A 24,749-nucleotide genomic window follows, 5' to 3' on the forward strand; every position below is an offset into this window, starting at 1 on the left:
AGCGCTGGGGGCAGAATTGTGAAGATAACTGAGACGTCCTGCCTTCCACAGGGGCTGCAGTCAACAAGGTTAGAATCTAATAGTGTTTGGCCCTGCATGGATAGTTACATAGGAGAACGTGGAACCTTCTCACTTCAGCTCAGGGACCTGATATTTCCATCTTTGTGTGCATAAAACAATCAAGAGTAGGAATTCCAGGGTCACCATGGCAGCATGAGATAGAAATTTCCACTTCTCCTCCAGGCTGTCATACAAGATTAATGGAAACAGTAGCAGTGTGAGTAATGACATTTTGAACAGAATTAGGAGAGGTATAATCCTCAGCCTCAAAAAACATCCAAGGTTCATCCAAAATAACCAGATCAGGTGGGGAGCTATTAAGGAAGAAACTGTGCAGGGTGATACGCTCAATAAGCTGGTTCAGGGACTCAAAAGATGCCAGTGAGAATATACTTCCCCCAGGTAAGGGGCTTATCCCAATGCGATAGATACGTATGCCATGAATATAACAAGAGCTGTAAAACCTGAAGAGAGAAGGGCAGAAATAGAGTAGAAGCTGTGTGGGGTTGAGGGTGGGTATAGTGTGCTCTTCAGAATCCTCTAGGCTCTGCTTCTTCCTGCAGCCGAAGCTGCAGCATCCACTTTGATGCAAACCTTGGCTGGCTTTGCACAGATGCAGAGAGACAGAGCCTTGCCTAGGGTTGAGGAGGCTTACTTCTCTCCCTGGGACTCCACTCTTGAATTTAACCATGAGAAACCCAGGAGTGTAGGGAACCGGAGCCAACAGATCAATGCCTACCCCTTTTATCCCCCAAGAGAATATTTCTCCTTGGTAGATTCCAATGGGATCAAACACTAATTGCAAAGCAGTAAGGTACCTCAAAAAATGTATCTTTTGTTTGGCCTTCTTTTGTTTCCCCGTCCTAATTTCCTGCTTCCTGGAATCACAGCCCCCTCCAAGTCCACCCACAGGGAAGCCTTTGTTTCAGTCTCTGGATATCTGGGTATCAGGCTGAGAAAGTCAGTACCAGAAGCGGCCCTGGAAAAGCAAACTCTCTGAGTAGGATTTGGCAGTTGATTGCCTACCCGTGCGTCAGATGGCAAGGACTTCATTTATGGTGACCATTTGAATGACAAAGCATCACAACTCTTACCTCGGGGTGACAGGCTTAAGTACTGGTGGAAGATGAAGAGAGCTTGAACAGCACAGGAAAATGGTAATTAAATGACAATTGTGATGTTCACTGCTTTGGTAACTGTTAGAACATCTTGGGGAAGAAGAAAGACAGCTACAGGTCAACCAAGCATAAACTATGAAAAACAGAGGGCCTCTAGGGAAGCCCTTATGAGACCTTTATCTCATAAGGCAACTGCATGGCAGACTGTACTGGAAATCAACTCAAAATCTGCCAAGGAGGCCAAGCTACAGAGAAAACTTTTTATGCAGTCTTGACAGTTCCCTTCTGTCACAGCCAGGAAGAGTGGGACCCTGAGGATGGAGTCGTGGAGGTGGACCAGGCTCAGGACTCTGAACTCCCAGGTCGCCTAAATCATCCTATCTAAGGGAGGCCCACCCTCCCTCCCCTTTGGCAGAGGAGGACCACCTCCCCTCCCAGGAGCCCCCGCAAAGACCCCACCTGAGGCTGCTGATCCTCACTGCTTCCAGGCTAGTGAACAGCATCAGAGCTCAGCACACCCAGAACTCAGAAATGCAGTCCCCACTCCCAGGGAGAAAGAGTGTCCACAGTGAAGGAAGAGGAGGATGGTGTGAACTGGTGGAAACTATAGGAAGTCTTGAAGGGACTGGATCTCCTGCGTGCTAAACTGGGAAGGGTGTACAGGATGTAAGGTCAGCGGGGGGAGCGGGCAGGTATTGGGAGGACTCTCCTGTGACCCTGCACTCAGCACCTTCAGCCATCCTAGCTGGTCGCTGAGGAAGTGCTAGAAGCTTGGTAGGTGATGGTCCAAGGTAAGTGAGGTGAGATGCCAGAGCTGTCTGGACGAGTATTAAGGAAGAGATGACAAGATTCACAGAGGTGAGCAAGTTAGACAGGATATTTCCCAGATGGATAGCTGACTATGCCAGTATCATTTATCAATTAAACCATTATTTATTCCACTTAACTAAAAAGTCTCCATTTTTATACTTTAAAACAACTCTACTCACAAATTAAAGGTTGCCTAGATGTGGGTATAGAAGCAGAATTGACTGCAAATGAGAACAAACAATCATTTTGGGGTGATGGAAATGTTCTAAAACTAGATTTCAGTAATGGCACACAATTCTATAAGTTTACTCAAAATCCTCAAACTGTGTATCTCAAATAGGTAAATTTTATGGTACATAAATTACACCTCAGTAAATCTACTTTCAAAATTACTCCAAGTATATTGGTTAGACTTGGTAACTTTTGTTATTGTCTCTGGACACGGCATTTCTTGAAGACTGTTGTTCAAGGTGAAATACTATGACCTACAACTTCTTTTCAGCTTAGCTTCAGAAACCTGTGGGGCGGGGGGAGACCACAGTTTCATTCCTATACTGCAAACACGCATCATTGTAAATTGCCCATCACTGTGTTTTAACTGGACAATTATACCGTGTGATCCACAACCAAGCTTTCTACGACAAGAGCAGTAACTCAGTTCTCTACCTGAATACTGCCCATTATTTCATTGGGTATCAATTTGATACTCAGATATGCTAAAAATGACTAATTGATTCAAAGGGCAATAGCTTAAGCATCACGCCACTGGGATGAGATAGATCTTAAGGTTTGTTTATACATGATGATTATGAATCAATCAGTAAATTTTGTCAGATTTTTATCTGATTAAAAAAATTTTTTTTTGGCCAGCAGAGGGCAATCTAGTTCTCATGAAATGGGGGAAAATGAGAAAAGAACAAAAGCAGGGGGCAGGGGGAGAACATAAATATATAATAATCAGGTGACATCAGCATCTAAGTGATTGGGTTGGTTAAAGCATTCAGTCTGGGTTTCCTCAGACTCATGAACCACTTTCCTCCTTCCCGTTCTCTGCCATCCTCCTTCCATCTGTGTTTCCTACATAATAAATTCAGATGCATTTATTTCCTAAAAAGAAAAATTAAGGCAAGAGAAAGGCTGTGTCACCACTCCTGCAAGGGTTTAGCTGCGCATTTTGCGATCCTTTTAACTATCTCTTTTCACGGGAAAGACTGACACTGCATGAGCAAGGAAGCTGCTTCCTCCTTTCCCCTTCTTAGCTGCCAGCCCATGTCTACTAAGGAATCCTCTCCCATGGTACTCACAAGCCTGAACCAGGGTCCCTCCGTGCAGCCTGAAAACTGCCTGCAGAAGCCATGGGGGGTGGGACAGGCTGCCCATCACAGCTGCAGGTACTGGGCCCCACTCTCGAAAACGCAGTCAGAGTCTCAGGCATCGGGACCTGCCTTCAGCACCTCTGCCTGCTCCTGATAGGAATGCAAACGTGACTGCTGATCTGAGTAAGAAAAGCAAGGGATCTGACATCTGCCCCATCCAAGGCACTTGAGTCTCCCTTCAGACATGCCTCTCTCCAAGCCCCTCACAAAATGTGCAGTGAGCAGTAAAGCATGAGGAATGTCCAAAGAGAAGGTGGGGATCCTACATGAGCACAGACTCAGGCCTAGGATGTCTGTCCTGCCATCAACACATGTGTGGGAAACAGGGAGACACCGGGTTTGCAGGATCTCTCTGAGCAAGGAGGAAATGGGGGCATCAAATGTTACTTCCTCAGGCAGTGTAACTGTCTTTCAAAAATCAAAGCAAAAAGAGAAAACAAGAAAAAGTCAGCAAACAGCTGGCCACGTATTTCAAACATTTTTATAGAGACTAGTGCTTCCCCAATCTAAGTTATCACTGGAAAGTTTGCTAAAAATACTAACAGGAACCTCCATACCTTTGAAAAACTAAAAATAGAACTACCACATGCCCCAGCAACCCCATTTCTGGGCATAAACCCAGAGAAAACCATAATTCAAAATACCACATGCACCCCAATGTTTACAACTGCCAAGACCTGGTAGCAATCTAAATGTCTATTGACAGAGGAATGGATAAAGAAAATGTGGTATATATATACAATGAAATATTATTCAGTCGTAAAAAGGATTGAAACTGGGTTATTTGTAGAAACGTGGATAAACCTAGAGAGTCACACAAGGTGAAGTAAATCAGAAAGAGAAAAACAAATATATATATTAACGCATATATGTGGAATCTAGAAACATTGTATAGATGATTTTATTTGCAAAGCAGAGACAGAGACACAAATATAGAGAATATATGGATACCAAGGGGGATAGGGGATGTGAGAGGCATTGAGAGATTGGGATTAACACATACACACTACTGATACTTTATATAAAATAGGTAACTAATGAGAAACTACTGTATAGCCCAGGGAACTCTAGTCAATGTTCTGTGGTGACCTAACTGGGAAGGAAATCCAAAAAAGAGGAGCTATATGTATACATATAGCTGATGCACTTTACACCAGAAACTAACACAACACTGTAAAGCAACTATACTCCAATAAAAATTAATTAAAAAGAATAATTGACAAAACTGTCAATTAAACAAACATCTGTATAAACAAAGATGGTTAAGGTATATAGTATCAATGGAAGTAATAATCTAAAATAGGAAACAAAAATCAAAATAAATAAACTGACGGAGTTCCCAGGGCCTGTGTTTAAGCATCCACTGTCCCACAAATGATTTGGGATTTTTCAGGTCTACAACCAAATGCCTGGATATCTCCCAAGCTATCCTTCTCCACAGAAAATTCTACTCAGTGTGTGAGCACTGAGAACAATTTAGCTGGGGACAATAACTGATTAATGCATCTATGTCTTGCTATCTTTCATGACACCAAGGCCAGGGCCTAAATATTAGGAAGCAGCCGACTCTGCCTAAGAAGTGTATCTCTTAGAGCAATACTACTCCAAGTGTGGTCCAGGGACCAGGACACACACCATTTTGGAATCTATTGGAAATGCACACTCTCTACCACCCCAGATCTACTGGGTCAGAATCTCTGGGGGTGGGGCCCAGGCATCTGTCTGAACAAGCTCCAGGGGATTCTCATGTATGTTCCAGTTTTAGAGGCACCGTAGTTAAGATTGCTTCCTAAACTTTCTGATGGTATATATACTTTTCCAGGTCCCTCAACAGGCAATTCTGGTTAAGAGCAGTTGAAAAGAGAACCTGGGAATTTATGCAAGTACCTCTATATGACTCTTAGCATCAGGTGAGTTTAAGAGGCTCCACAGGGGCCTCCCTGATTTCTTCATCTTTATGAGCTCTGATGGGGGCAGATGCTTTGCTAAGAGATGCTGGTAAAAATCACTGGTGGAGCTTTTTAAAAATACAGTTTCTATGGACTTCTCCCCAAGTCTAGTCAATCTCTGTTATCTGGGACGGGTGATAAAGCAGTAAATGATGTGTCTTGTTCTACTGGAGTAAGTGACTTACACGAAGAAAGAGTGGCTTTTCAGTGGGGATGGCCCTGTGCCCAGGGATGCTGGGTCCCAGGGCTCCAGCTTGGGATTCTCAGCAATGACCCAGAACCAAGCTCAGGCAGAGAGAGGGCTGGAGCTGTGCTTTCCAGCAGACTACAAAGGCTTGGGCAAAAAAAGCTGGCAGCAGCCACACCACCTAGGCTGAGAACCAGAGGCTCTTCCCCACAGACAGAACCGAGAGCGCACTGCCTGCCAATTCTGATGGGAGCGGAATGAGAGCCATACTTAATTGGGTTTAGAAAAATAAAGCAATGTGGTGTTTCTTTTACCAGTCACACACAGAAAGGTTTTAAGGAAACCAAAACACTAGCATGGAAATAAAGCATGAAATCAGCGCTTTTAAAACTTCTCATTACTTTCTTCACCTCCTATGTCTGACATCCCATAAGATCAGCCTTTTATAAGACCTGATAGTCACTTTATTTCACCATCAAGAAGCTCACCATTTCTTTGTCTTGCTACTAAGATATTTCATAGTGTTGGTAAATTCATTTTCTTTGTTAAGCTCTAAATACCGATGAACCTGAGACACTAGACTGGGTAAACAGTCAACCCGTTTAAAAAGCTCTCTTTCTTCCAATGTCTAACCCCAAAGAGCCAAGTGTTTTAGGTTTAACACCTTATTCTTCAATCAAAATCATATATATTGATCTTAACTAAGTGCTCAATACAGGGTAATAAATAACGGTGTTTCCCATCTCTTTCCCTTTCAATTACAAGCATCATCTGATAAAAGTGCTGAATGTGTTTGATTCCCTGGTAAGGAAAGAATGATACAGGAAATTCAAACACAGCTGTAAATACACATCTCTTTTTATTGCTTAAAAGGCTCCTAAAACCTATAATCACGGTAGCCTCTGCCAGGTGAAGAAATCTACATTTAGCCTGCCTGGAATATAAAGAAAGGACAGTTCTTGAATTTCAGATTTCATGAATGCTGAGAACATTTTCAGATGATATCCAAAAACAGATATGAGACCACACTTGCCGTGGAGACCAAGATCAAGAACTGAGATTCCAGGAAGAGCTCCAAACACCTTCAAATTTTCCTGATATTCAAACTTGATTCTTTCGCCACCCCTCTACAGTGAACCACTTTGTTATTTCTTATCTGAAGGGACTTACCCAAATCTTGGCCTTGGGACCTATGGAGGCATAATCACAGAGGGTAGTACAACAAAAGTCCAGAGCTCCTTTTTGAGAAAGTGAGATGCTGCTCTCCATTCTTTTGCCTCAAAAGCTGACAACCTGCCTCACTCCCATCAAGAATCACAGCTCTAGTTTTTTAAGGAATCTCCCTACTGTGCTCCATAACAGCTATATCAATTTACCTTCCCACAAAATAAAACTACCATATGGCCTAACAATCCCACTACTGGGTATATACCCTGAGGAAGCCATAATTGAAAAATACACATGTACTCCAATATTCCCTGCAACACTATTTACAATAGCTAGGACATGGAAGCAACCTAGATGTCCATAGACAGATGAACAGATAGAGAAGTTGTAGTACATATACACAATGGGATATTACTCAGCCATAAAGAGGAACACATTTGAGTCAGTTCTAATGAGGTGGATGAACCTAGAGCCTATTATACAGAGTGAAATCAGAGAGAGAAAAACAAATATCATACATGAATGCATATATATGGAATCTAGAAAGATGGTACTGATGGACCTATTTGCACTGCAGCAATGGAGATGCAGACATAGAGAACAGACTTGTGGACATAGCAGGGGAAGAAGAGGATGGGATGAATTGAGAGTAGCATTGAAACATATATTACCATATGTAAAACAGAGAGCCAGTGGGAATTTGCTTTACGACACAGGGAGCTCAAACTTGGTGCTCTGTGACAATCCAGAGGGGTGGAATGGGGTGAGAGGTGGGAGGGAGGTTCACAAGGGAGGGGACATATGTATACCAATGGCTGGTTCATGTTGAGGTACGGCAGAAAACCAACACCATATTGTAAAGCAATTATTCTCCAATTAAAAATAAACTAAAAAATTTTAAAGAAAAAAAAATCATAGCTCTTCCTGACACAAGTGGAAGGCACACACATCTCTTAGGCACACACGAGAGGTGAGTGACACTCAACAGCCTGACCCTTAAGTGGTTATCTTTCATTGGATCCTTTCAAAAATGGCATTGTTCTTTTCCTTGGCATCTTTTTTTTTTAACAAATTTATTTATTTTAGTTGGGGGCTAATTACTTTACAATATTGTAGTGGTTTTTGCCATACATTGACATGAATCAGCCATGGGTTTACATGTGGTCCCCATCCTGAACCCCACTCCCATCTTCCTCCCCATCCCATCCCTCTGGGTCATCCCATTGCCCCAGCCCTCAGCATTTGTCTCATGCATCGAACCTGGAATGGTGCTCTGTTTCGCATATGATAATATACATGTTTCAATGCTATTCTCTCAGAACGTCCCACCCTCACCTTCTCCCTCAGATATGGGGACTTGTAACAGGTCCCAACAGCTGGATCTAGAAATTCCTGGTAGCCACCTCTCCATGTAGCCTGGTAAGTCTTCACCAATTACCACACAGAGTCCCTAATGGAAGCTCCAGGATATCTCTTTCCTCAGCATTAAGTCCACCCTGTCACCATCACCACCCCCATAGGATGAAAGACAGTCTGCAAAGCAGGTTTTTAACTTTATAATCATAAATCTACTTTTATTACTGAGGCATGATTTTCTTAAGTATAGTTGATTTACATTGTTGTGTTAGTTTTCTTTATCCATTCATCTGTTGATGGACACTTAGATTGCTTCCATCTCTTGAGCTATTGTAAATAGTGCTCCTATGAACGTCGGCAAACTATTCAATATCACAGTAATCCAAGTCTATGCCCCCACCACTAACACCGAAGAAACTGAAGCTGAATGGTTCTAAGAAGATCGACAAGACCTTCTAGAACTAACACCAAGAAAAGATGTCCTTTTCATCATCGGGGACTAGAATGCAAAAGTATGAAGGCAAGAGACACCTGGAGTAACAGGTAAGTTTGGCCTTGGAATACAAAATGAAGCAGGGCAAAGGCTAATAGAGTTTTGCCAAGAGAATGCACTGGTCATAGCAAACACCCTCTTCCAACAACACAAGAGACGACTCTACACATGGACTTCACCAGATGGTCAATATCAAAATCAGATTGATTATATTCTTTGCAGCTGAAGATGGAGAAGCTCTACACAGTTGGCAAAAACAAGACCAGGAGCTGACTGTAGCTCAGATCATGAACTCCTTTATTGCAAAATATAGACTTAAATTGAGGAAACTAAGGAAAACCACTAGACCATTCAGGTATGACCTAAATCAAATCCCTTATGATTATACAGTAGAAGTGACAAATAGATTCAAGGGATTAGATCTGATAGACAGAGTGCCTAAAGAACTATGGATGGAGGTTCTTGACATTGTATAGGGGGCGATGATCAAAAAAATCCCCAAGAAGAAATGCAAAAAGGCAAAATTGTTGTCTGAGGAGGCCTTACAAAGAACTGAGAAAAGACGAGAAGCGAAAGACAAGAGAGAAAAGGAAAACTATATCCATCTGAATGCAGAGTTCCAAAGAATTGCAAGGAGAGATAAGAAAGGCTTCCTAAGTGATAAATGCAAAGAAATAGAGGAAAACAATAGAATGGGAGTACTAGAGATCTCGTCAAGAAAATTTGAGATACCAAGGGAACATTTCATGCAAAGATGGGCACAATAAAGGACAGATTGGTATGGACCTAACAGAAGCAGAAGATATTAAGAAGAGGTAGTGAGAATACACAGAAGAACTATTCAAAAAAGATCTTAATGACCCAGATAACCAAATGGTATGATCACTCACCTAGAGCCAGACATCCTAGAGTGTGAAGTCAAGTGGGCCTTAGGAAGTATCACAACAAACAAAGCTAGTGGAGGTGATGGAATTCCAGCTGAGCTATTTCAAATCCTAAAAGATGATGTTCTGAAAGTGCTGCACTCAATATGCCAGCAAATCTGGAAAACTCAGCAGTGGCCACACTTTTCCAAGGTGGAAAAGGTCAGTTTTCATTCCAATCCCAAAGAAAGGTGATGCCAAAGAATGTTCAAACTACTGCACAATTGCACGCATCTCACACACTAGCAAAGTAATGCTCAAAATTCTCCAAGTTAGCTTCAACAGTACATGAACCAAGAACTTCCAGATGTTCAAGCTGGATTTAGAAAAGGAAGAGGAACCAGAGGTCAAATTGCCAATATCCATTGGATCATAGAAAAAGCAAGAGAATTCCAGAAAAACATCTATTTCTGCTTCAATGACTACACCAAAGCCTTTGACTGTATGGATCACAACAAACTGGAAAATTCTTAAGGGGATGGGACTACCAGACCCATTTACCTGTCTCCTGAGAAACCTGTATGCAGCTTAAGAAGCAACAGATAGAACCAGACATGGAACAATGGACTGGTTCCAAATTGGGAAAGGAGTATGTCAAGGTTGTATATTTTCACCTTGCTTATTTAACTTATATGCAGAGTACATCATGCAAAATGCCAGACAGGATGAAGCACAAGCTGGAATCAAGATTGCTGGGAGAAATATCAATAACCTCAGATATGCAGATGACACCATCCTTATGGCAGAAAGCAAAGAGGAACTAAAGAGCTGCTTGATAAAAGTGAAAGATGAGAGTGAAAAAGCTGGCTTAAAACTCAGCATTCAAAAAACTAAGATCATGGCATCTGGTCCCATCACTTCATGGCAAATAGATGGGGAAACAATGGAAACAGTGACAGACTTCATTTTGGGGGGTGCCCCAAGATCACTGCAGATGGTGACTGAAGCCATGAAGTGAAAAAATTCTTGCTCCTTGGAAGAAAAGCTATGACCAACCTAGACAGTGTATTAAAAAGCAGAGACATTACTTTACTTACAAAGATCCGTATAGTCAAAGCTATGACTTTTCCAGTAGTCATGTATGGATGTGAGAGTTGGATCATAAAGAAAGCTGAGTGCCAAAGAACTGATGCTTTTGAACTGTGGTGTTGGAGAAGACTCTTGAGAGTCTCTTGGACTGCAAGGAGATCAAACCAGTCAATCCTAAAGGAAATCAATCCTGACTATTCACTGGAAGGACCGATGCTGAAGCTGAAGCTCCAATACTTTGGCCACCTGATACAAAGAACTGACTCATTAGAAAAGACCCTGATGCTGGGAAAGACTGAAAGTAGGAGAAGAAGGGGACGACAGAGGATGAGATGGTTAGATGGCATCACTGACTCGATGGACATGAGTTTGAGCAAGCTCCAGGAGTTAGTGATGGACAGGAAAGCCTGGTGTGAGGTGGTCCATGGGGTCACAAACAGTCAGACATGACTGAGCGACTGAAATGACTGACTGACTGTCTGATGAACATTGGGATGTATGTGTCTTTTCAAATTAGTCTTCATCTTCTCTGCATATATGCCTAGGATTGGGACTTCTGGATCACATGCTAACTCTATTTTTAGTTTTTGAGAAACCTCCATATTGTTCTCCATAATGTCTCAACTAATTTACACTCCCACCAACAACTTAAGTGTGTTTCCTTTTCCCCACACCCTCTCCAGCATTCAGTGTCTGGAGACATTTTGATGATGGCCATTCTGATTGGTGTGAGGTGATGCCTCATTGGAGCGTTGATTTTCATTTCTCTGATAATCAGCAATTCATTTCTTAATCTGGTTAATAAGATGTTCTTGAAATGAGTCTTAAAAAGTGTCCACATGGTTTGATTTAGAACTCTAGAAGCTGTCTTGAAAAGAGCCTTGAGATAATCTTAATATCCTAAACCATTGCTAAATGCACACAGAATAAGAGTTGGCAAATTCCAGGGTGTATGTTACATATGATAAATGGTGTAAGGGAAACTTCAATTCTCAGTCATGCCATTCTTATTGTTCACTTTTTTTTTTTTTAGCAAAGAAAAACTAAGCAAAATTAGTTTCCCAGGAAGTTTTCTCTTTAAAACTTACCAGACATATTACAAAAAAAAAAAAAACCCAAAACGAGACAACTGCCTCATAATTTGTCATATTGGTCCAGTTTAGTTTAGTCCTGCTTCTCTTTCCACCTCAGACAGTTCATTGTATGATTAGACTTAGGAAAATACGTGTATGGGGGTAGATTCCACTTCTCAATCATGGTCCACAAAGTTGCCTGCTGTTTTCTGTATATAAAGTTTTATAAAAAGGAATTTATTATTCTTCAATAAAAATAGGGAATTCAGATAGTTCCAAATTTGGTAAGTGTATTATTAATGATCTCCAAAAGACTCCCTTAAACACTGAATTCTTCCTGGAAGCTGGGCTTTTAGTTCCATTTGACATTAACGCATTATGAGATTACTCTATGTTGTGCTGGGTCTTGCTGTTAGTTTCCCTTTGATATTACAGAACTACTATTACATAGGTACAGTCACATTGGTATGTGCAGCATTAAAGACAACAGAAAGCTTTATTGGTTCAAATATTGCTTGAATGTATATAGGCTTCTTTCTGGACTTGCTCTTCTGTACGGATCATCTATTGTCCTGTCACTGTATCAACATCATACTTTCTTAATTACTGTAACTTCACGTTTTATATCAAGAAAAAGTCCTCCATCTTTGTTGTTCTTCATTAGGAAGAAATATCCACTTGCATTTTCACATAACTTTTATGATATGCTTGTCAATTTTCAAATACACACAAAGAACTTCCTGAGATTTTGGTTGAAATTGCGCCAAACCTGTAGGTCAATCTGAGTAGAAACAACATATGTTAACATATGTTGAGTTTTCCAATCCATAAATATCTCTTCACTCATTTAGGGTCTTCTTTATTTTTTCTCAAACATGTTTCATAAATTTCTATGTAGAGTTCTTACATAATTCTTATCAGATTTATATCTATGGACTTGAATTTTTATGCCTTTGTAAATGATGTATATTTTAATTACTTTTTTCTAATTGACCATTACTGGTATATTACATTTTTTGGATATTGACATTGGATACTGATGATGTTATACATCCAGTAATCCTATTAAATTTACTTATTGAGTCTAATAGTTTACCTGTGATTCTTCTGGATTTTCTCCATTCACAATAAAGTCATTGGTAATTTCTTCTTTAAATTGGTTTGAAGAATTGATCTGTAATACACTAACTCACAGGTAGAAAAAAATATTTCAGTTAGAGAATTTATATATAATATATATGTGTAGTTAGTATATCTTCTGTAAATCTTTAGAAGTTAGATTAAAACTACTTGCTTTATATTAGAAGTTTTGGATTATTGCCCTCAGCATGGAAGAATACAAGGACACCCAGTACACAGAGAACATGTTTATTTTCTCAGGAGCTCAGGAAATACATATTCTGTATGCACTGCTCCCCTCCTCCCACCCCACACCCCCAACATACACACCAAGAGAAAAGAACGCTGGCTTTTGGCCAATCTGTATTTCCATGTCCATTCCTTTAAGCATGAAAGAAAACAAAAGACTGTTTGAAATGATATCTTTTATTTGCTCCTCTGAACATTATATTCTTCTCATGATATCAACATGATGGTATCTCATTTCACTTTTATAGAAGTCTTTTTCTTCCTACTTTCTTATCCTTTTTTTCAAATCTCCTCCTTCCCAGGGTTACCAAGAAGTTACCAGTGTCCAGGCTAACTACTTCTTGATAATGGAACTTCCCCTGCTTACCGAGAAGTAGGTCTGAGGTTGGAACGAGGTCTGCTTTGGTTGTATAAGAAGGCAATGAAGACTAGTCCACCCACTGCTGGACCCAGAGAACTAACACAAAATAAAGCACCGGAGCCTTTGGTTCTGTCTTCAGCAATATTTATTGGAAACAGCGACGCTTCCCGTGGGAAGACTTTATACATTAAGCAGTAAGATTTGCCTTTCACTCCACATGATCCACAACCGCAAGTGGCACATCCGAAGCAGCACATTAAACCTCTGAAAGAATCTGTACAGCTAGATAAATAGAACTCTGGATACCTAACAAGACTTTAATGACTGATACAAAAACAAAAACAAAAACTCAGAAGCGTACGCATAGCTCTGTACACACAAAATGAAGAGGAGATAGAAGGGACAGAAATAAATGTCGTTACTGAACTGCAAAAGAGTCTTGCATATGCAGCCACACATCTCAAAATGCTAAGCACAAAAATCGTCTTTATTTGGTCCTCATTGAGGGCAGAATATGCACAAACGATGTTCAAAGAACACAAGGTAAAAGTGGATGGGAAGACAGTTACTGTTTCTTGGTCTACGAACTAGTGGGGAAATGGTTTCGAGTGCTCTTCTTCTGGTGTTTCTGTACCAAATGGATTCATGAAACATGTAATTCATAAACAGAAATGAAGTGAAGACATCTGTTCCCCCTTCCGTGTACCTTCAGAAATGCCCTGTACACAAATCTGGTTTCTGTACAGCAAGAAAGGAAAGGTTGGAGACCCGGTCTCTTTCCAATTCCTCATAGTAGAGAACCTCTTCAGCTCCTCCCACAACATGATGACCATCTTACTTAGAGATAAAATGGGAATCACCCTCTGGCTTTAACAGCAGGGAGGGAAGAAAACCAGCTGAACCTCAGAAATAGGCATAAGCAGGGAAACAAAGGAAACTTTTCAGAGAAGGCTTTGAACACACACTCAACACTTTCTATGAGAGCATCCAGGGATTCACTCATTCAGACAAGAAGATAATTTGCTGGTGAGGGAGGCTTTCTTGGACAGTTCTGTGACTCACACATTTGGGAGGGGTTGATATGAAAACAAGAACTTTCTCTTCTACTTAAACGGAGAACCTGAGACCTTGAGATGGCCCGCCAGTGATAGATAATATCTTCAGTTGGATGGTGGATCTGTGATGTGGCTCATGGTCAAATTCTCAGAGGCCACAGCCTCCTGAGAACTGTAAACAGCAGTTCTGTGACTACTGGCTGGTCTCAAATGGTATTGTAAAAGCACATGCCATGCCCACCAGGCTAAGAAGATATCATCCATCACCATGACTCTTGTGGGATCACACAAGTCAACCAAATGTACTCAGTGGGGCTTGACGACTTGGACCACTGCAGCCTGCACTTGGGATGTATTGTAAGCAGCATTACCAAAGCAGTGGTTAAACCTAACTATCTGGGTCAAAAAATGGTGAGGCAGCCAGCGTTAACATCCTAGTGGGGCAGAGCAACCAGAATCTCCACATAATTGATGGGGAAGAAGCCTGATTGGCCGTGGAGCATCCCCTCATACCAGTTCTCATCAATCTGGTTAGTGAGTGTGATGATATCACCCTCTTTAAAACCCAACTCCCCTTCATTTTCAGGTTCAAAGTCGTACAGAGCTCGGCAGCAGGGCTGATCCATTGGGGCACCTGGGAGTAAGAGTAGGAGAGAAGAGCACAGAAAGACAAGTGGAGTTTAACACACGCGACGACTGCCTGCGGCCCCTGCCTGGCTAGCTGTCCCCCTGGGCTCCTCCCTCACTCCTCTTCCTGCTGAAGCTTCCTCTTGGCACTGGTCCCCAATGTCTGCTGCATGGCACCTTGCTCTCTACCAGTCCTCAGAAGTTTTCTCACGTTTCTGGGAGTTGCCGAATTCCTGTTTCTTTTTCCCGTATTAAAAATTGGTCACATCTATTCTTTTGATACATACAACACAGCTCATCGAGGCTGGCCTTCCTAACAATGTGCAGAGATGGACGACCCAATGACTTAAGGAGTCTTCGTGAGATTTGGACTTCCCAAGTGGCACTAGTGGTAAAGAACTCACCTGCCAATGCAGGAGAGACAAGGGTTCAATCTTTGGGTAGGAAAGGTCCCCTGGAGGAGAGCATGGCAACCCACTCCAGTATTTTTGCCTGGGAAATCCCATGAACAGAGGAGCCTAGTGAGCTATGGTCCATAGGGTTGCAAAGAGCCAGACACAACTGAAGTGACTTAGCACAGCACAGCACAGTGAGACTTAGGTTCATAATGGAGCATGGCCAGAATTCTTTCCACACTAGCACTTTAAGATCTCTGCCTATATGAAATAGTACAGTTCATTACATGGACAATGTTTTGCAGCATCAGAATAACAGTGCAGTTCACACTTTTTAAAAATAAAGATCTCAATCTCTGGAAGTTGCTGTAATACAGTGAAAAACACGACATATAAAACATTGTGTTCAAGTTTTTACTCTCTGTGACCTTTCATAAGGCACTTCAGTCTTAGTTTCTTTGTCTAAAATTGGAATGAACAGTAGAACTTATTTCATGGTACTACTGTGGCTATTAAATGAGATTATATAAAAGTGATATAATTACACCTGTGCATTAATATACTGCATATATGACTATGATGTATGTCCATCAGAGCTATGGCATAGAAAAATAATATATTTACCTTGATTTAAATAATGATATATGGGCCCATATCTTAAAAGAGATCTATGTTAAATCAGTAGGCATACTGACAGAGTAGGCATACACATATACTAATAAACTCAGACAAGTGCATGCAGATCCATGCCACCTAGATGGCTTTGAAGGGGAACAATAACATGTATTTATTTTTATTTAGAGAAAGCAAGTTAATGAGTCTCCGAGAGAAAAGTGGAATATATGATTGGTTTCTGAGCACCAGAGAACAGGTTACCTATAACTTACATGACTAGTCCTTGTAACCGGCTAACTTCTAAAAACCACTGCTGTTATCCACACACTGAGTGCTCTGAGCAGCAGAGCTCAGCACAAGAGGTAGAGAGCTCCCACCATCATCCCACACCTCACTTCTTTCCTTTGTAGTCTCCTGAGGACACCTATGTTTCCTCCCATCGAACACTGAGTACTGGGGATGCAGGAAACATAGAAGAAGGCTTCATATCCTTACAGTCCACATCTAGTATCAGATAGTTCCTCTTCTTCAACCAAGCAGATTACTAAGGCTGAATATATTGCAAGCACAGGCTTTTATCCCATCTGCGTGTAGCGAGTAGACAGCAGCGGTGTCAGCTAAAGGGATACATTACTGGGTATACACCAATATCCTTGATAGAAAATAAGTTTTCACTTTTATTGTACCAACCTGTTACCACAGCACAGTGAACTGGATGGAGGGTAGGGAGAGGAGGAAAGTCGAGCAGCTATTGAGACTCAGAATATATTCATCTACAAATATATTCACCCATGTGTTTCTTTGACTCCAGAAATCCAACAGTTTCCTGGAGCTGCTGTCTGTGGGTTATAAGTGAGTGTATGTGGGCACACACTGTCCAGGGGCATTCACCTTTATGCAGGCAAGATTCATAGAAGCAGAAACACAGGCGGAAAAAAACCCATGATATCCCTACAATGAAACTGACATATTAAGGTGACTTTAAGACAACAAAGTCAGGTCAAAATCAAATGTGTTTGCTGTAGCAGGTAAGTGTGGGCTAATGGTGGACAGTGAGAGAAAAAGGGACTTACAAAGAAAGTTTAATAGAGAGAGAGTAAAGCAGAGGAAGGGAGAGTCAATGAGACAAGAAGGAACTCCGTTAAGTTTCTATCTGACAACACCATTCTGTAAGAAATATATTACCGTGTATTCCTCATGTAGCCAGACTGGACCACTCCTAGAATTTCTGGAAGCATGTCAACTCGGGGTTCCCAAGGCCTGTGGAATGGGTCCTGCAGCTATCTGCTCCTTACCTGCAGGTTTGGGGGTGCCTGTGTGGGAGAGGCCCCCATTGGGCTGAGTGCTGTCCCCAGTTGAAAACTCCAGGCTCATTCGAGGTTTAGGCTGATACTCCCTTCTTGGCTGGGATGAAGCTTGTCTTATTCTGCATTAAAAAGAAAAAGGGGATGCAGGCAATTAAGACGCAAAAAGAAAAGCCACAAAATCCGAAAATACTTAGGTTACCCACCAATCTACCACTGTGGAATATGAGAAAGGATCCTTAGTTTTCTTTTCTGTGTCTTTCTCCATGTTTTATGCCATAGTCACACCCTCTATGGTTATACCCTCACTGTCTTCATTCTTCCTCTCACTTTCTCCCTCATTTACTCAGAGCTCACTTTGCAAGGATGCACTGTGTTAGGTGCCAGGAACACAAAAACCAGTAAGTCACAGGTCTTACCCTTAAGCTTATGGTCTGGTGGGAAGACAGAACATAAACTACTGATTACTGTAAACTGTAGTAAGCGCTATTATGGAGATCTGCATAAAATGTTATAGGACCACAGAGGTGGAGCTGGGGGTGAGAAGTCTACCTGTCTATGGAGAAGTCAGAGAGGGGTTGAGGAGAAAAGTAAAAGATGGTTAGCAGTCATTTCTAGATGAATAGCTGTTCCCAGAAGACAGTTCTTCCCTACTGAGCTTGAGAATGTGTGGAGGGAGGAGAGGAGGAAATATGGTATACTCTGGCTACGGCACAGAGGAAGGAGAAAGAATCCAAGAGAGACAGGAGGAAGTAGGAAAGGCACAGGCAGCAAACGTATTCTGCACACCCCGAAGTGTTTTCCACAGCGCCAGGCGTTCACCAAGCAAAGTGCACGGCCAATCTGCAAGTGTGGGGGGAGTTTAGGGCATGGCAACTGTAGAATGACAGTGGCTCTGAACATAGTTCAGAGGGAAAAAAGAAAAGTGGCCTTCATGCTCAGCAGATGTCACAAAGATATATCGTGTTAGTACGATGAAATGCATGGTTTTCAACCCTCCTAGAGGCTTCAGAGCATTACCCATGTCTCCACAAGGGTTCACTGTCCAAACACTAGTCAAGGAAGACACTGAGGAGAGGAAGAGGCTGGCCACATGGCAACAGGTTGAGGAAGTTTCTCATAACACAGCCCTATACCTGCAGGAGGCCTTGTGCATATATAGCCATATCATCAGCTCTGAGAGCCTAATCTGGCCATAAGCTAAGAATAAAATCTCTTGAGGCAATCCTTTGATGTGCACACTTTCAGCTCAAATAAAATAACACGTATTACACAGCACAGGGCCACCACACACCGCTGTGCAGGCTGTGCCCCAGAGCTCTCATAATTAAACCACCCCAGCCAGGCTACAGGACCCACCTGAGGAGGCAGAAGAGGCATAAGTAATCAGCTCCCTCTGATGGACCTCATCACCACTTAGGGAAATACAAAGTGTGAAACGACACAGGCTTTCCAATAGGTTATGCTTACACGGGAGCCCCTGCGGCACCGCTGCATGACCCTGAGCCCAGGTTTGCTGGCCTGTTAGGTGAGGTTAACAATACTCGGTTTACAGGGCTGTTACATGATTGATGATGATATGCCTTCAGTACCCATAGCATAGCTGGCCGGCAAATCACATCCATTATCATTAATCGCCTCCTGGGGGTCCCATCCGTGGCAGACAAAGTATTACCTACATATTGATTGCTCATAAAACACATGATGATTGTTGTTTAGTCACTCAGTTGTGTTCAACTCTTTTGTGACCCCATGGACTGTAGCTCACCAGACTCCTCTATCCATAGGATTTCCCAGGCAAGAATGCTTGAGTGGGTTGCCATTTCCTTTCCCAGGGGATCTTCCCGATCCAGAGATCAAACCTATGTCTCCTACATTGGCAGATAGATTCTTCACCACTGAGCCACCAGGGAAGCCCAAACACAACATTAGGAAGGAATGAAGGAAAGTGAAGGAAATGAAGGAAAATGGAGCCCAAGACAATATAAAATCAAAACAAATGATTCACAAGTTGCTTATGTAGGATCAGTAGGAATTCTGAAGAAAGTTTTTCTTCTAATGTATTCTAATATTTCCACTTCTTTATACACCATTTTGTAGCAAGAAAATGGAAATGAAAAAATACAGGGAACTGTAAAATACCTTTCCTCCAGTCTGACAGTGACCTGCTGCAGGATCTGGACGGCCTGCTTATGGTACTCCAGCTGGGCTTGGACGAGCGCAGACAGCTGGCTCACCTGCTCGATCTGCAGATCAACAGGGGAATCACGTCTTAGTTATCAGGTTACAGTCCTTAATCATCTGCTACTGCTCAATCCAAATGACGTAACTACCCCTGACACATAGCCCAGTGCTCGGCGGTGCCCATGACTGTGCAGTGAGCCAGGCTAACTAATAGTTTAGCAGGTAACAAATTGATTAAAGATAAAAAAGCATCCCTGTGTTTGGAAACTCTAGTTCTAGGAGAAGAAACATTAGTCAGAATCCTCCCAGAGATCACAAAGCTCTCATCAAACAGTCTCATGCTTAGCCACAACCTTCTGATTAGGATTTGGCTTCTTTGATTGATTTTCTGTAAGACAAAAGATGCATTGACAAGAACATTCTTTGCTTTCTATACTTCTCATGCTAAATCAATATCAGTGCTGTTAATAAAAATGTAAATATTGATTTCTCATATGGGGCACTATGGGAGGTAGTGTGGTTTGACCGAAAATGTTTTGTTCTCTCTGACCCTCATCTGCAATGCAAAAGGGTTGGGTTAAGTGACACCTTGGGCTCACTCCACCTCTAATATCCTGAGCATCCTTGGTTACCCTTCATGTTGGGTCTTGTGCTGTGATCCAGTTGAATAGTGGCCTCTGAGTGAATAGAGGCAATGCTACCCCATGAGTTTTGGAGTGGGGCTGGGTCCTTGGTGAAGAGAAGGAACGCTGTGACTCAGGTCACCCTCTTCCTCATGGTGTTCCTCCTCGGTAGGTAGATGGACACATTGTTTTACATAATCACAAACTAGCAATGTTTCTGGAGAGTTTGGAAGTCTGGATATGTTCAATATGCCTCCTCTGTCACCAGTCAAGGAAGGTGGTAAGTACATAAAGGCTCCGTAAACATCTTGGCAGAAGCTGGTGAGCAACTGATGGGGCTAGAGGTGAAGATGAGCAAGGACAGGAAAGCTGGTTAACAGGTCTTATGACATGAGTGGTTAGAAAGCAAATTTAAAGCCATGAAAAATAATTCAGCACTCCGAAAATGTGAAGGCAACTTTTAAACTATCTCACCTATGTCCCAAATGTAGTATCTGTGTGACAATCTTCAACCTTATTTGAAATTACCTTTGGAAAGAAAAGGTTAACTTTACCTCAAAACATAGACCATCTTAACCATACAGAAAGGTGAGCACCGAAGAATCGATGCTTTTGAACTGTAGAGTTGGAGAAGACTCTTGAGAATCTCTTGGACTGCAAGGAGATCCAACCAGTCAATCCTAAAGGAAATCAATCCTGAATATTCATTGGGAGGGCTGATGCTGAAGCTGAAGCTCCAATACTTTGGCCACCTGATGTGAAGAACTGACTCAATGGAATAAGACACTGATGCTGAGAAAGACTGAAGGCAGAAGGGGAAGGGGATGACAGAGGATGAGATGGTTGGATGGCATCACTGACTTGATGGACATGAGTTTGAGCAAGCTCCAGGAGATGGTGATGGATGGGGAAGCCTGGTAATGCTGTGGTCCATGGGGTCGCAAAGAGTTGGACATGACTGAGTGACTGAACTGAACTGAACGTATATTGGATGCATACTTACTGACTACACTGACTGATTTTCTTATTTAATCTGAAGTCAATTTGCCTTACATTTCACATTTCAACAGAGTATTTGCTTAAACTATTGGGCTTATATAGGTCATCAGAAAGTGAAAGTCACTCAGTTGTGTCTGACTCTTTGTGATGCCATAGACTGTAGCCTGCCAGACTCCTCTGTCATGGAATTCTCCAGGCAAGAATACTAGAGTGGGTAGCCATTCCTTTCTCCAGGGGATCTTCCCAACCCAGGGATTGACCCCAGGTCTCCAGCACTGTAGGCAGATTATTTACCATCTGAGCCACCAGGGAAGCCCAGGTCATCAGAAACATTCTTTATCTCCCTACTATTTATAAGAGTTTAAGATTATTAGCAGACAAAAATCTAGTTACATCAAACTTTTTGTTGTGCTGCCATCTGTGTGTGTGTGTGTGTGTGTGTGCTCATTTGTATCTGACTCTTTGCTACCCCATGGACTGGAGACTGCCAGCTACTCTGTCCATAGAATTTTTCTATGCAAGAATACTGGGATGTGTTGCCGTATCCTACTGCAGGGTCTCTTCCTGACCCAGGGATTGAACCCGAGTCCTGTGTCTCCTGCACTGGCAGGTAGATTCTTTATCACTAGTACCATCTGGGAAGCTAACAGCAAACTACAGGAATATAGAAACAGTTTTACAATTTCTCAGTCTACTTTATAATTTTAAATTATTTTTTTAAAATAACCATCTACTGAAGCTTTCACCACATAGTACTATCAGTCATTCACATTTTAAATTATATAACCCTTTAACACATTAATCCTGTTCCTCAAAGGTGAAGTTAAATTAAAAACCACAGGAGAGTCACTCACATCCATCTCTAAGAGATTGAACATGCTTGACTCAGCAATTTCCTTAGACTCATCAAATTTCTCCAGAGCTTGACGTAGCTCTTCATCAGGAATCTTGCCTTGTCGTTTCTTCTTGTAATCAAAGTCCAGGCGCCGACCCTCCATCTTCTTTAGATGATGCTGAAAAAATCAAGGCCAGAAATGTGCTTTGAAGGGACCTGTAGAAAAGGACTATTTACAGCTCATTTCCCCACCATGCCTATTTGCTTCCAAAACAAGACAGGCTAAGTTATAAAACATCACGTCACCAGAGAAATAAAGAAACATCAATGGGGGCAAATGCTTCTAAAGGTTAAGACATTTATGTTTGGGAAACACCTTTAAAAATAATTAGTAGCAAGAAAGAAATTGTGGAAAATACTGATGCCCTTTATTGTCTGCCCCTGCTGGGTCAAAGCTAAGGTGGAATATATGCCTCTCCACCCTGTGACTAGGGGTGGAAGCTAGGAAGGTGTGTACACATCCTACACATTTAGAAAGCACAGACATACGGGGCTCACAAGTCTCCATCTTCAAGGAAATGGTATCTCGTGGGAAGGCAGAGGAAAAATGGTTTCCTTGAAATGAAGTGAGAAAGAAAAGTATTCTTCTTTTTCACATCATAGAACATTAGTGCTGGAAGGGATTTATTTTTGAGGTAATCCAGTCTATTAGAATCACCTTAAGATGCTTACTAAAACTACAGATACTTGATCACCTGAATTAGAATATCCAGGGCTGGGGCCTAGGCAATTCGGTCTCAGCACTTACCCTAGCAGACTGATGCAGCTTTAGGGGAATCATGGATTAATTTAAGTCTCCCATCTGATAGATGATGACACTGAGTCTTAAGACCTAACTTGAAAGGGACCTTCATCAGGATCTAACCCCCAACACTGCACGGCAATTCCTCTTTGCATCACCCCTGATGCACACATTCCAGGTGTGGGACTGCCCAGCCTTGCCCCAACACCTCCAGTAACCAATTAGGAAAGTAGCTTCACAAAGCCACAAAGTATTTTTTTCCTATGAGCTGCAGTGTCCCACTACTAATAGGTGGGAAAAAATGTGCTAGATTTCTCTTGACCCTGGGTGTTCAGGGAGTGAGAGGGAAGGAAATGAAAATGAAGTTGGGAGTGGGGAAGAAATGAGAAGGAGGAAGGAAGAATATCCTTGACCGTCCTGCCACCACACACTGCCTCCAGCCCATGCCCTGATCCAAACTAAGTGCTTGTTCCTTTGGAAGGAATATCCTTTTAAAATGTCTGAACCTGCAGTAAGCTACAAGACAGAGCACTGGAATCAGAGAGACGTTAGGTTTGCAGTGAGTCTGCCATCTAGCAACAGCGTGGCAGGGTTGAAGATTTAAGCTAGAGAGTGCAGAGACTTCATTTATCTGAAAATCAAATTTCAGACAAGTTAAACAGATATCTGTTGAAAGAATGAATGAGCAAACGTTACACACCTAGTTAGAGGTTAAAGCCAGTTGAACATTATTTCTTTGGAAAAACTAAACTCTTCTTCATGTTTTAGAAAGGATAGTTGGGTATTCTCCCTCAAGTCTAACAACCATTATGAAAACACAAGTTTATGGAGTAAAAGAAGAACTATGTATACAAGCTAACAACTGGTACAGCTGGTCTTTTAGAGGGTGAAATCATCCCAGAAAACATAGAATAATTAATAAAATTGTATAATCAGGGAAAGAATATCCTTCTGGAGAAAAATGCTTGAAAAACTTGAAAACTGAACATGGAGAAATTAAATGTAATACTTGTAAGTAGCACAGTCATAATAGTGGGGCAAAAAGCACTACATTTATCATTTATCTTGATTTTTCATGCTGGATTTTTTGCAGTTCACATGCTCAGTGTTGATAACATGCATGGTTAAGTTTTTAAAAATGTTTCCTAAAGGAAAAGGGGACCTGCATCTGTACAATTCCAACATCCAGTTCCCAAATAACTAGTAGCAGGTACCTGAATTTCCCTCAGATCTTTGTCATGAAGATTCTGAAGGGGGTCAATGAAGTTCTGCTTCACTTCCATGTCCAAGGAGTCCTTTACCTCTGAGAGTTCCCTCATGGCCTCCCCCACCTCACCAAGCGCTGGGCCTGCAAGGTAATAAGGAAGCCCTTGAACATTAAAGAACAAAGATGAAATGCACTTGCAATAACAGGGCCCATCACAGACCAAACCCAGGAACAGCTGCCTGTCTTCTGAAGACAACCAAGACAAGAGACAGTATATAATGCCCTCTGGAGATCAGTGTATTTTCCATCTGAGATAGTTCATGAAAGTTCACTGAGTACAACAAACTCTATATCCCTGGGGTTGGGGGCTGGCATCCCTTACTACAGAGAACATAAAATTTTGCTTTTCCTTTGAAAAGGAATTGGAAGCTCCCTACGCTCCTTTGGAGGAGCCTCGTGATGAAAGTGAAAGAGGAGAGTGGAAAAGTTGGCCTAAAGCTCAACATTCAGAAAACTAAGATCATGGCATCTGGTCCTATCACTTCATGGCAAATAGATGGGGAAACAGTGGAAACAGTGGCTGACTTTATTTTTGGGGCTCCAAAATCACTGAAGATGGTGACTGCAGCAATGAAATTAAAAGACGCTTACTCCTTGGAAGGAAAGTTATGACCAACCTAGATAGCATATTAAAAAACAGAGACATTATTTTGCCAACAAAGGTCCGTCTCGTCAAGGCTATGGTTTTTCCAGTAGTCATGTATGGATGTGAGAGTTGGACTATAAAGAAAGCTGAGTGCCAAAGAATTGATGCTTTTGAACTGTGGTGTTGG

General features: G+C 41.9%; 1 protein-coding gene and 1 long non-coding RNA gene across 6 annotated transcripts in view; one reads left to right on the plus strand and one right to left on the minus strand.

Moving 5' to 3' along the window:
- Nucleotides 1-24,749, minus strand: part of SH3GL2 (SH3 domain containing GRB2 like 2, endophilin A1) — a 392,098-nt gene that overhangs the window by 96,799 nt on the left and 270,550 nt on the right. For 2 of the 5 annotated variants that reach the window (XM_081499173.1, XM_081499166.1), the window contains exons 5-9: nucleotides 23,924-24,057; nucleotides 21,927-22,085; nucleotides 19,409-19,512; nucleotides 17,258-17,388; nucleotides 13,740-14,959 (exon numbers count right to left, since the gene is read on the minus strand). In XM_081499173.1, the coding sequence (XP_081355299.1) occupies nucleotides 14,760-14,959; nucleotides 17,258-17,388; nucleotides 19,409-19,512; nucleotides 21,927-22,085; nucleotides 23,924-24,057 (728 nt within the window). In that variant the 3' untranslated portion in view covers nucleotides 13,740-14,759. Of the gene's footprint in view, nucleotides 1-13,400; nucleotides 14,960-17,257; nucleotides 17,389-19,408; nucleotides 19,513-21,926; nucleotides 22,086-23,923; nucleotides 24,058-24,749 lie in introns of those variants that run through there. The other 3 variants (XR_014056489.1, XR_014056490.1, XM_081499191.1) reach the window with 2 other exon arrangements.
- On the plus strand, nucleotides 250-15,223 carry LOC145509825 (uncharacterized). Its single transcript, XR_014056495.1, has 4 exons — nucleotides 250-462; nucleotides 5,187-5,274; nucleotides 13,212-13,813; nucleotides 14,912-15,223. It is a non-coding gene; the product is annotated as an uncharacterized LOC145509825 (long non-coding RNA).

This window comes from Giraffa tippelskirchi, chromosome 1, assembly GCF_054371585.1.
Source record: "Giraffa tippelskirchi isolate mGirTip1 chromosome 1, T2T-mGirTip1v1.2.pri, whole genome shotgun sequence".
Lineage (NCBI taxonomy): Eukaryota > Metazoa > Chordata > Mammalia > Artiodactyla > Giraffidae > Giraffa > Giraffa tippelskirchi.